Below are 12603 nucleotides of genomic sequence, written 5' to 3'. Positions count from 1 at the left end.
GTTTCGACCAACCTTCAAGCTCAGCTGTTTTCAGCACCTTCAGCCATCTCCTAACTCCTTCCGCTTGCGATTTTGGAGTGTGGCCTTGGGCCTGGATGCTGAGTCGACCGTTTGGATTTTGACGGGATGGTATATGGGTTTGGGTATCTGATCGAGCCAGGGTACATCAACCGTAGCAACATTGTCTCGCACAAATTGCAGAAGTGTTTCAGCGCCAGGCGTCGCCTCCCCAACACCGACCACGCCCACACGAGGCTGCTGCAGTGCTCGAGCAACCTGCTCTTCGGCCTGTGAGGACCATTCCACCAGCCTGGCCCTGGTGTTGATGGGAGCTGAGGTTGCTAACAGCAAGGGTATTGAGGATGTCATTATATCAGGCAGATTCTGGCGGCAGACAAACACGACTGAGAGATTTGCGAGTGGGTGTCCCGACGATGGGTCGGCGTCTGTGTGCTGAGATAGCATTTGTGGCTTGCGGCTGCGAGCCAAGGACTCAAGCCTGCGGACCGTGCTATTAAACCCGAAAGTAAGATGGTCGTAAACATCGGGCATCCATTCTGGCATAGAGTCTTCTTGCGTCTTCTCGTTCATTTTTCCACCTCTTCCCTTGCCCTTGGAACGTGGGACATGGTTGCGTCTGAAGTCGCCTATGGGCTGCAGCAGCCGGAGGAGGAGCTGGAGGAGTGCTTGCTCCAAGTCAGGAGAGATGGGGGGCCTGATAAAGGAATTTGTGTTAGTTAATCGGAAGGTTGCAGGAATATTCCGACGTGCTAGATAGATACCATTGGGATTCTGGGTATGGAAGAGACAAAGAATGCACAGTTGCAGGTTTCTTTTGTTTGTCCATGCTGGCAATCAACCCTGGCGCGCCGAAGACGAAAAAAAAGTGGTGGTGACAAGGCGCAGACAAGGCATGACGTGTGAGAAGACCAGGAGTGGTTAGGAGCAGCTTGAAGCCCCTCCTCTAGGTGTGCTCTCGTGCTTGCTCACGCGCCAGACGCGTTTGGTGAGTACGGAACCGCCAATAAGGAAATGTGCCGACGCCGCTACAACTCCGTCTAAGTCAACGGCAGCCTGCGAGCCTGGTCCATCTCTGTCCAACGACCATCCGACTCACAAAACACCCATCTAGACTATTTTCTCCTTCTTCGCCATCGTCAGAAGTATCTCATTCCACTTGGCTCTCAGTGGAGCCTTTCTGATTCTTCTGTATCTGCCTCTGCATTGCCCCGTTGCCTGTCGGAAAAGCTTCCTAAGGCAAACATTAGGCCCCGCCTCTCATTACCACCACGCCGCGGTGGCCGCAAAGCCCCCTTCCGTTCCCACAGGCACCTCAACGTCCCTGGTCGAGAGACATGGCCCAAGTCGACATCATTCTGTCCCTACCAGATTGGCTGTTCATGCAGTAGAGACCCTTGTTCATCAGCTGCCAGCCGTGATCGTCCCTATCTTGATCAGACGGTGAAAAATCAGGCACCGCCGTCGCCTTCTTCCTGAGTGGCGGCCTTCTACAGCTTTTGCCAAGACCTCTCACTGCCTCACCTCAACCGCTCCTTCACTCTCCAGTCAGTTTCCATTCACCGCTCTCCCTCTCTTGGTTGCGGATTTGCCGCTCCTGCAGACTTCCAGATGCGACTTCCGTAATATGTCGTCCTCAAAGTCCGATTCTTCGATCCGTAACCGAAGCGACTCCACCGAAGGTTCAGAGCTGTCAGAGCATGAGCACAAGCGTCCAAGGCTGAGTGATACTAAGCCTGACGGGACGCATGTCATGTCGGATTTGCAGCGAGACAATTCCAACCCCGCACTTTCTGTGCCAGTCGCGCTTGCCACCAGCGATGAGGAAGGGTCTCTCGTCAAGACACCGCCGCTGCCTCCCAGAACGGCAGCCCCTCCGGCTCTCATATCCCCCACCAGCAAGGTAACCATCAACACCCGCCCGCTGTCCTCTCAGTCAGCTACGCAACCAACCACCGAAGCCGGAGGAGCGGGCATGCCGCCCAGTTTCTCACTTTCAGACACCTCTACCGTTGGTGGCGACGGAAAGGGAGACACCGATGCTGCACCTGCCCCCCTCCCTCATCAGACCGAGTCGGCGGAGATCATGTCGACATCGGCTTCCAAGAGCAAGAGACCTCAAATTGAGATTGTTGAGCCTGAAGACCTCGATCAAGATTCAAACCAGACCGGGTCGACTGACCGTAGCAGCGGTGAAAGCGCCTCTTCCCCTGTCCTGAATTCGTTTCCATCCGGCTATGTCAACCGCACGTTTCCCTATTCTCAAGAGTGGGCGCCAGGGAGCACTCATAGAGTGATTGCTCGCATATCAGAGAACTTCCAGCACGCCGGTGGCCAAAATGGAGCCATATTCCGCCAAGTCAAAGACTGGATGATCGAATTTGTCGCCGTTTGCAATGAATTCTCCATCACGCTGCATGAAGAAGAAAGAGACTTCTGGCACCGACTGCCAGATCTCATCGAAGGCCTACTGCGACGAGAGGCAGGCCCGCCTCCTGGAGCTCGCACTGAAGACCTCGTCGACTTCTTCGTGGCCTTTGCTCAAATTGCCAGGCTTCTGATTGATCTTGACACTCAGAGACTACGTGCGCTCAGTAAGGATCCAGAACTCGGGGATCTCAAGTCTGTCGGCTTGTTGTGTGCTAACTACCTGCAACCTTTGACATGGATCCTCTCGGTCCGCATCCCCTTCTACGACGCACTGTCCCGTGCACACAGTTTCGATCGGACGCACTTCTACACGCTCGTCATCGACCGCCTTGGGGACCCATCGACAGTCTGCCTGTTACCATCCATCTCCGCCCTGTTCTCCGAAATTTGCGCTCTCATACAGAAGCGAACCGATTTGTATCGACCTTTTCACAATTTGCTCTCGGTGACCAATTGCGTCATGGCTCCGATCTCCAACATGTACAGTACGGAGACAAATTTTGTCCCTGCGGCATTCTCACAACTTGATCACATTCGCAACGGCGCTGCGAGAATAATTTTGCAAGCAGACAACGCCATCCAACAAGCTATCATGAAGCAAGCGGCCTGGCTCAATCTGGAGACCGCGGGGAAAATAATTGACCTTCTAAATCCAATGGTGTCCATGATTGCGGTCGATATCCCGCAGATCGGCAAGGACATTATAACTTCTGCTGGAGTTGGTTTCGCCGATTCGGATGTTTCTGATCTTCCTAGCACAATGCCGTACGCCTGGAAGTTCAAGACACTTCGTAAATTCATCACCAATGGCCGGATGGAACTTCGGGTCTCTGGCGTCGACAGTATGTCAACTGATCTCGTTCAAGTGTTCAAAGAGCATATCAGTGGCCAGGCGCAGCCTGCCATGTCTCATCCGTTGGTAAGATTCTTAGTCAAGTTCATCAAGGAGAACCAATTGGTGGACTACATTGTCGGCGTCGACTCCCACCCACAGTTGATTCGTCGGGCTCATAACGTGGTCGGTTTCCTCTGTGTCTCGGGGACTTACACAGACGCCGATACAGACCATATCTGGAAAACTATTGTGGAGAGTCAAGACCCTCGGACTGTCCACGAGGTTTTCAATCTACTCCAGATGTGTTTCACTGTATACGACCTTCATGCGCTTTACTACATCTGCCGAAAACTGTCGGACTATCCTATTCAGCGCTTTGACTTGCACGTCTTGCAGTTCACTGCCCTCCTGTTCGAAAGTCTGAGAACAAAAACAGGTATATTTCCTCTGCATCTTGGAAATGCCACGGATCCAATCACGCGGAAGTTATGCATACGATTGCTGCGCGAGGCCTCGGTGGAGGAGAATGCGTCTCTTGAACAAGCACCGCTGATACGACGAGACTTTGGCCAGCATCTGACTAATGTCCTGTCTCTGGGTCGAGCTGAGGTTACCTTTGCAACGATTGACGAGGAAGAGCGAAATCAGATCATATCCGAGGCTGCCTCGAACCTCGAAGCCCATAGCGAATATGCCTCTGGCGATCTTCAAGTCTTGAACTGCTTGTTACCGATGTTGGGAAGAGACGGGATCGCCGAAGCCACCGACAAGTTTGACCTGCTGGCACTGCTGATTGCCGACTTTGCATATTTACGGGACCAATTCGACCTGATGGTGGCACGCGGTGTATCCGTCAAATCGATCGAGGCAATGTATGAAGTGCGATCCGCATGCCTGTATTACTTTGTTCTCCATGTCCCTGAAGTCTTCACTTCAGATCTCGTGCAGGAACTTTGGACATCCTTCTATTCGTTCTCACAACTCCCAACCTCCGTGAGGGCTCGTGCGTGGGAGACGTTGACCCATGCTGTTAGGATCAAGCAGAACAAGGAGGAGATTATCCTCGTGGACTTGATCATCGAGAAACACTTGCCGACTCTGGACCCTCAAGACTACAACGAACAAGTCCTAGAGTTCATCAGGGTGTCGATCTCATACACTATCAAGCGCACCACGGAAACTATCCCTGACACTGAGGGTGTCATTGTAGTACCCGGGATCGAGAGAATGTGGAAGGTCATGCTGGATGCGCCTCCAAACACGATTGAAAACCAAGCCACCGACTTCATCATCCGGACGTACTTGGATAACAACCTTGTGACCCGAAGGTCGAAAGGGGTCATCGACGCGACTCATGCTTCCCTCGTGGACCGCTCGGTGCAACAGGTTATAGCATCTGCGTCTAAGCTAAAATCATACACGGATGGCACCATGAGTGGCGAAGATGAGCCCATGGTGATTATTGCCTCTGAGGACGAGATACGCGCCGAGGAACTGCGTTTTGATCGGTCTTTGCTGTTCCTCAGGAAATTTCTTGAAGGTATGAAACTTCGACCACGGTACAGTCCAGTCCCGGACCAGCAGATCCAGGGACTTGCGGAGTTTCCAGACAAGAGAGGGGAGGTTGTCGAACTCAAAATTCAGATCACGGCAAGCAAGTATATCACCGAAAAGATGCAAAACATTACCATCGGGTCTGAGAACACGTGCGACGAATTGCACAAGTATCTTTGTGAGGCAAGTGGCTTCAAACAGTTCTCTGTGTTCAATCTGGGGCAAAAGGTATTGCTTGCAGGACAATCAACAACCATCGCGGAGTCCAAGGTAGCCTCCGGCCTCCTGATTGTCCACAAAACGTTGAATACGCCGGAGAGTCCGCCAACCCGGTCTACCCGAGCCACTTCTCCTGTTGACAACAAAATTATGCACCACTTTGATGACCTTTACGAGCTTCTTGATGCTGATGAGCGCCTATCAAGAGAGGTGTACACGTTCCTCAGCCTCTTCTCTGCACAGACCGAACTTGTCCGGGTCGTACGTTCAAGAGACAGGTCGCCAATGGAACTTCTGCCTCCAGGAAAGCCTTTCAGACTCCTGTATTGCGCGAGGGCTCTGCGATCTTGCATAGAGGATGAGTCGTTCAGCTCAAACCCGGATTCCCAATTTCTCATCTACAGCATCCAAACCATCCTGCAAGTCCTCCCCAAGCTGGATTTGAATAACCCATCAGACGGGCTTCAGATGTCGATCGCTCACAGCCTGATGGAAGCACTTCTTCTAGCATTCCGAGCCAAGGTTTCTGCAGAGACATCGAGCGAATACATTGTGGATCACCGAGGATTCGCAGCGCAAACTTCAAGGTTGCTACGCTTTGCGCTGGAGAGCTACAACACCAATATGGACGAAATTTCATCTTCCGCCATGGTGAAACTAGTCTTGGAAACTTTCATCGAGGCGTGCCTGCACGATGAGCGAGTTTGGGCCTATGTGGATGCCGAAGCTGACTTCAGGGACCTAATCGTCACTGCTTTCGTTGATGATCGTCGAGTCGATGTGCGGCATTCACTGCTCGAGGTTGTGGTTGGTTTGACAGGTGCTGTTGGAACAAAGTTGTACCTCAAGATCAACAATCCAAGAGCGCCACGATCCCGCTTTCTCCCCGCTACCATCGAAGCTTGTCTTTCTCATTTGTGGACTGCCCTAGCAGACATCCTGCCTCACGCTTGTTTGCAGCATGAGCGGTGCGCCGAAGTCTGCGAGACAATGCTTGCTATTTTAAGGAGGATAGGCAAGTCTTTTCCCCCTGAAGCGGTCAAGCAGTATTTTGACCAGTGGATCTCCATTCTCCTGAAACACAAACACGTCGAGGTTGTAGGTCAACCCCTCAACGATCACGTGGTTGCCTGTCTTACCAAGCTGCTCCTCGAAAACTGTAAACTGCTGAAGGCGTCTGACGCCCTTCCTACTGGCGATCAGATCATCGAACAGATCATAACGCTATTCTTGTTTCCGCCGCTCTCTGAAAATGGGGCTGGGGCCGGTGAGAACTCGAGATTGCCGGTCCTCGACAGTACCGTACGGGAAAGCCTGTACAGCCTCATTCTTGCGCTGTGTCAAGGCCCTCAGGAGCTCGCAGTAGTTGTTACCAAATTGGGAGACGACCTACTACCTCCAGATTTTTTTGAGCCCATCTATTCACACGATCGGCAAAATCTTCGGACGGAGGTCGGGTACGCCGGTTTGCGGAATCTTTCGAACACTTGCTACCTCAACTCCTTGTTTTCCCAACTCTTCATGAATGTGCAATTCCGAGAGTTCTTTTTGAATATGCTGGGCTCGGAGGATTCAAATCAGAAGCTCGTCCTCGAACTCGCGAAGGTCTTTGCTTACATGCAAAATTCCTACGAGAAGTCCATTGATCCCTCGATGGCGGTTGAAGCGATAACGACTTACGAAGGCGAGCAAATCGATGTGTCGATTCAGATGGATGTTGATGAATTCTTCAATTTGCTCTTTGATCGTCTCGAGGGTCAGATTGATCCTTCAGCCCGAGTCACGTTCAGGTCGATGTATGGCGGCCAATTGGTTCAGCAAGTCAAGTCGAAGGAGTGCGACCACATTTCAGAACGCCTGGAGCCCTTTTCCGCCGTCCAAGTTGAGATCAAGGGCAAAGCCCGCCTGGAAGACAGCCTTCGTGCCTATGTCGAGGGAGAAGTTCTTCAGGGCGAAAACAAATATTCTTGTACTTCCTGCGGACGCCACGTCGATGCTGTCAAGCGCGCCTGCCTGAAAGACGTGCCGGACAATCTGATATTCAACCTCAAGCGGTTTGACTACGACATCATGACCGGCACGCGGACGAAGGTCAACGACGAGTTTCAGTTTCCCGATACGCTTGATATCGCACCCTATACTCTCGCCAGGCTCAGTGATGAGCAACACTCGGGAGAGCCAGACTACTTCCAGCTTACCGGCGTCATAGTCCACTCTGGGACTGCAGACTCTGGTCATTACTACTCATTCATCCGCCAGCGACCGTCAGGAAAACCTGTACACGAGTCCTGGGTCCAGTTTAATGACCAAGACGTCGGCGTCTTCGACACCAACCAAATGCGTGACAACTGCTTCGGAGGTACTTCAGAAGCCGGGTTTTATCATCTTCCCAAATTTTACAGCGCTTACATGCTGTTCTATCAGAGAACATCGAGTATTCAAAAGGTCGAGGAGCAATATCGTTGCCACGACACAATAAATCCTGTACGCATCCCGTTACCCCAGCGACTGGACCAACACATCGCTCAACAGAATGAGCTTTTCCTGCGTTCCTACTGCGCGCAAGACGCTTCACACGCGCAGTTCATCCAGAAGCTACTCGAACGCTTCCCGCAGGGCATGGACAAATGCAGCGAAGAGCACAACCTCGAATCCGGCGTGATCGAAATGGTCTTGGACTATCTGCGCTCAGTATCCTCTCGCTTCAAGGAACAGCCCTGCTTTGAAGAGACTATCACTGTTCTCCTCACTTGCGCACAACAGTGCCAAGATTGCACGAGAACAATAGCTCACTGGTTTCACCACCCCCGAGTGCTTGAAGATGTGGTTGTCCGTAGCCCCTACCAGACAGTCCGAAAGTCGTTTGCGAACCTATTCTATAGCACCTTTTCTCGACTTCGCGGGCTGAGGGAGGACCCGCTCCGTGATCCAGAACCGAGGAAATTGGAGACGGAGTACCAGACCTGGCTTCGGGACTGTCTCCTACAGTTATCCCGACTGTGGGACGTGGTAACCAGAACAGGCCGTTGTTGGGCAGACTATTTTGGCCTCTTGTACAACATGCAACGGTTGAGTGAAGAGGAGACCTTGTGGGTTCTCGAAGAAAACTTTCTGGAAAAGTGTTACGATCTCGTCATGATGCACCTGAACAATCCAGTCGAGTTCCCATTGTCCAAGAGGCTCAGGACCGATACACTACGTACTTGAGTGCTCGGGAGAGGAACCGGCCGTTCAACCATCCGGTGGTCATCCGCCTCTTTGTCAGCCTACTCCTAGGCATTGATTTCCACCTACCTGCAACCAGAGAGCGTCAAATGCGTGACAGGAAGATCAGCTTGACCATCGGGGAGGCGGACCTTCTTGGGTTCAACAAGATTCCTCCCCACTTTGAATGGTGCAGGCGTTTGATTTCAGGACGACAAAATCCAGCAATGGTGGACACTCTTGTAGAAGCATTTTCAGCAGATCGACAACTCGCTGGTGCTCTCTCCATCGTACTGGTGACTGGACTGAATCACCGAAATATCAACATAGCGAGCAGCTTCCTACGACCAATCGTTGCCTTCTGCGAGTTTTGTCGTTCCGAGAACCAAATTTTCGACCTTGTTCAACCTGCTCTGGAAAGCATCGCAACAGTCGGTGTTGAATATGCCCGAGAGTATTTTGAATTCGTCGACGCTTTGTTGAAGGTGGAAAACAGCTACCTCAATCTCGTGGCGGGTTTCCTAGAGGATGTGGTCCTACAGACTGTACCTCAGTGGGCACCCACGTTCTTGCTCGCACCGAACGAGGGCCAGTTCAACATCCGTTTTGGAACGGTCGACTTGCTGAAGCGGGTTCTGTTCACCCCGTTACAGGAGCATGCTTTCCAAGACCCCCAGGTTTACCCGACACTTGTTTCGGTGGTGCACGAGTTGGCGAGTAGCTGTTCCAACTTTGTGCAGACAAGCGTCTTAAATCCACGCAACCGAGAAAATAGCACGCTCCAGGCCGGCCAAGCCAGCCAATTGATCGACGTGGTGGACCATTGCCTAACATACTTTGACCTCGAGAACCCGATTCACGAGGAGAAAATCAGTGAGATCCAAAACACCATGGCTGGCTTGAGGGCCAAGGCTGAAACAGCCGTTGAGGCTCTGAGCTCGGCTGATTGGCAGGATGGTAGCAGTGAGCTGGCGGAATTGAGTGCTGAGGACTACGAGGATCCACTGAGCCCGTGAAATCATCCAAGCAAAACATTCAAAGGGTAGCAAGCGTTTGCCTGGCGCAACTTTCGGCGTCATTCATTGATTGGAAGGGTCTTTCACAAATACTTTGGGCGTGCAGGTAGCGCGTCGACGTATTGATCTGGGATAGTGAAAGGGTAATGCTTCATGAGAACCAACGGGCGAGTTCCCCATGACGAAGATGATGGATAATGATAAAAGTGGGCAATCCTGCTTGAAGACTTGGGATGGCCTGTGGACCAAAATGGTGCAAGGGGACATGGCTGGCGTGATTGCTGTGGGCTATTTCTTTGTAGTCGGCCTTTTATTTCGGTGAAGGAAGAAGGAGTCTCTACGACGCATGCATGACGCGGCTGATTTCGACCAGGACCTCGTGCACTCTGCGAAGAGAGTTCTGGATTCGCAGCTTGAGTATCAGAGCAGGAGTCGAATTGGTGTCGCTTCGATTCAAGTGCACAGCGCTGGGACAAACGAGCTTTGGACGTCATGCTCGCTGGTTTGATGGAAGAATTGGGAGAGCTTTTTGAGGTGCGAACGGATATGAAGAGCAAGCGACAGACTTGGTCCATTTTCTTCATCTTCATGACCAAGGGAAGGGAGGCTTAAGACATCAGCGCCATCCTCACCCTTTCTCTTACTTTTTTATTGAAGATTCGGGACGGGAGGGAAAGAAGGGATGGCATTCAGACCGATATCCCATTCATTCGTGTCCGCTGGTATCGTCATGACTGTAATGAAATCAAATGATGAGCAACGATCAACCTATTTTGTGTGGGTATTTTCTAAACAAGTCGCGCCGGCCATGCATGTCGTTAGTGTTGTTGTCGTGATTGTTGTTCATGATGATGATAATGATGGCTAGCACCGTCTCCTCTCTTCCTGACGCCGTAGGTTGTGCTCATGCCGTGGTATATGCTCCCTACCCGCCCAGTCCGTTTACCATGCTCTCCCCTGTCCTTCCACCCTGACGCCTGACGCTGGTGACAACAATAATAACGAGAACACGTAGCAAGGGATGAATGCAGCACCGGCAATAATAGCCATTGTGCAACAAGATGAATAAAGCACGGCACCGTGGTCCCACTCGAGTCGTGTAGATTCTCCCCTCCTTCCCAGGACCAACCAGCCCTGTAACGAAACCATGCGCAGAAGACGAAAACCCACGAGCTGCGGCGAAGTCTGTCGAAACGTTTCTCGTTTAAGGCGCCTCGACAGCCGTCCATAGAAGGGACGTAGTTCATAACGTCTTCACCCTCATCCACTCGCCCGTGCCGACTCCCAAGTTCAGGCCGTTACGCGCCCACCATTCTCGGACTTCACCTTCGCCGCCGCCACCAACCGCGTCTTCCATGGCCTCCTCAATGTCGCACGTCTTGTACTCCACTCTCAGCCCAGTCTTCCGGCTGACGTCCTTCCACCACTGCAGGACGCCGGCATGGCCATTCTTCGTAGCTCCAACGAGGACCTGGTTGTCGAATATCATCTTACTCCCTTTGAACCGATGCCACAGTTCGAGTACGGGGACGTGGCCGTGTTGGGAAGCGAGCCGGGCGACCCCGTCTTCGTGTGCATACGGGATGCCTGACGTTTCCCACCACTCGATGGAGTTGGTCCGGCCGCTCTGCGCTGCGAGAAGGATGCTCTTGCCGACCTTGAGCGGCATCTCGCGGTCTGTGCCTGCTAGTTTTTGAGAATTCTCCTTCCACCACTCAAGCACCTCCACATGCCCTTTGGCACTCGCCGACTCCAGGGCCTTTTCGGTGTATGTGAGTTTCAGGCCTGAATTGAGCCACCAATCCAGCACCTCCACAAATCCGGCGCGAGAAGCCCCATCTAAGGCTTCAGGACCATATTCCTTCTTTATCACGGCGGGACAATCTTTCCACCACTGCAAGATGGTGGGCGAATTGTAGATCAAAGAGGCCTTGTGTGGCAGAAGGGCCAGGCCAAACGAGGTCCAGAAGATGTCCTTTTGCTGAAGAGCCAGGTACGTCAGCAGGTCGGTCATGGAGAAGCGAAAGATAAGTCGTGTCGCGATTGGAGACAAGGTGGTTGGTGGGTTATTGGAAGCGTTTGTGGTGAAATATTTTTGGACCTGAGCTACAGGTCTAGTGAGGATGGTGTATTCAAGCGAGGGAGACTTGGATGACCCGGGTTGTGGAATGAGCGGCTCCCATTCGTGAGGCACCGGCAAGTGTGTGAAAATTCCTAGGGCGGTGGCAAGTTCCCAGTCGCCGAGGTGGTCCAGAATCATGGTCCAAATCTCGCTGGGGAGTTGAGGTTTCGAAGAAGCGTTTTTGGAAGTTGGGAAGTCCAGCATTGCCGAATTTGTCTTGAGCGAGGTGGCGCGTAGGACCGATTGTGCTTCACTCTCGATGGCATCAATCATCTCGGACGGTCCAGCCCACTGCCAGCGGAATTCTGGGGTGATGTCCTCATCCAGATCATCTGCCCCCAGCTCAGCGAGGCTGGTGCCACTCGCCGAGCACTCGAAAATGGCAGGAGATAAAACACGAACCCAGTCCCACTTCCTCCGGAATTCGGACAATTGTCTGTTCCAAATGGGGTGTCTGTACTGATCTCTACTCAACTCCGGCAACAGATCAATTCTCTTTGACACGTCCCAGCACCTCAGACAATGGAGAAGAACGTCGGTGGTGAAACCGCTCAGCATCAAGGTAATCATTCCTGCATCCATGGCAAGAAACATGAAATCGGCCCACTTAGCCAGCCGGTGTCCCAACATCATGACTTGGTTGCGATACGGATCTTGAGCTTTGTTCTCTATCCACTGTACATTGTCCAAACTGACACCAGGAGCCATATGTTGTTGGAACTCGGACTTCGAGAGTTCCGAAATCACTCGGAGGTTTAGGTTGGGGTTGTGAAGGAGGTAGGGAAGGAGTTCTGGTCCTATTCTTTGGCTCACGTAGAGGAGGGCGTTGACCCTTCGTCGGATGGGGCGTGGCTGCACCGGGCGTTCCATCTTTTGAGATAGACTCGAGGGGTGTCGACGGCCGACGGACGGGCACGGTGGTAGGACAAACACGCAAAGAGTGTTATAAGCGTGGTGTTTTCAGCATTGGTGGCAAAAATGGGTTATCAGAATGGAGGCGGTGGGAGGGATTCGCGATAAGCACGATGCAACCCGGCGAGATGCGGAAGAGGGTTGGTTGAAAAGAGTCTCGATGTCCGCAGCTGTGAACTGCCAGGTGGTTCGGGATCTTCTTTCTCTTTATTTGCAGTCCTCGAGAGGGAAAGAAGGAGGACACCGCAATTCTCTGGGGACTCATGAATGTCATGCAGTGCGAAGAGGGGAAA

At 52.4% G+C, this 12603-nt stretch overlaps 3 protein-coding genes across 3 annotated transcripts; 1 reads left to right on the top strand and 2 right to left on the bottom strand.

Moving 5' to 3' along the window:
• Window positions 1-39: 39 nt before the first annotated feature.
• Window positions 40-591, bottom strand: AYL99_07394 (hypothetical protein; the record flags this gene model as incomplete). The annotated part of the gene is made up of 1 exon (XM_018838903.1): window positions 40-591. One exon carries the CDS (start codon window positions 589-591, stop codon window positions 40-42), a length of 552 nt encoding a protein of 183 aa, XP_018691671.1.
• Window positions 592-1645: 1054 nt separating this feature from the next.
• Window positions 1646-9276, top strand: AYL99_07393 (hypothetical protein; the record flags this gene model as incomplete). Its single annotated transcript, XM_018838902.1, has 2 exons — window positions 1646-8145; window positions 8214-9276. 2 exons carry the CDS (start codon window positions 1646-1648, stop codon window positions 9274-9276), a joined length of 7563 nt encoding a protein of 2520 aa, XP_018691670.1.
• A 1243-nt stretch (window positions 9277-10519) lies between these two features.
• On the bottom strand, window positions 10520-12268 carry AYL99_07392 (hypothetical protein; the record flags this gene model as incomplete). The annotated part of the gene is made up of 1 exon (XM_018838901.1): window positions 10520-12268. One exon carries the CDS (start codon window positions 12266-12268, stop codon window positions 10520-10522), a length of 1749 nt encoding a protein of 582 aa, XP_018691669.1.
• Window positions 12269-12603: the final 335 nt, after the last annotated feature.

Source organism: Fonsecaea erecta (assembly GCF_001651985.1).
Source record: "Fonsecaea erecta strain CBS 125763 chromosome Unknown Scaff6, whole genome shotgun sequence".
Taxonomy (NCBI): Eukaryota; Fungi; Ascomycota; class Eurotiomycetes; order Chaetothyriales; family Herpotrichiellaceae; genus Fonsecaea; species Fonsecaea erecta.
This window is presented reverse-complemented; position numbering and strand designations above follow the sequence as displayed.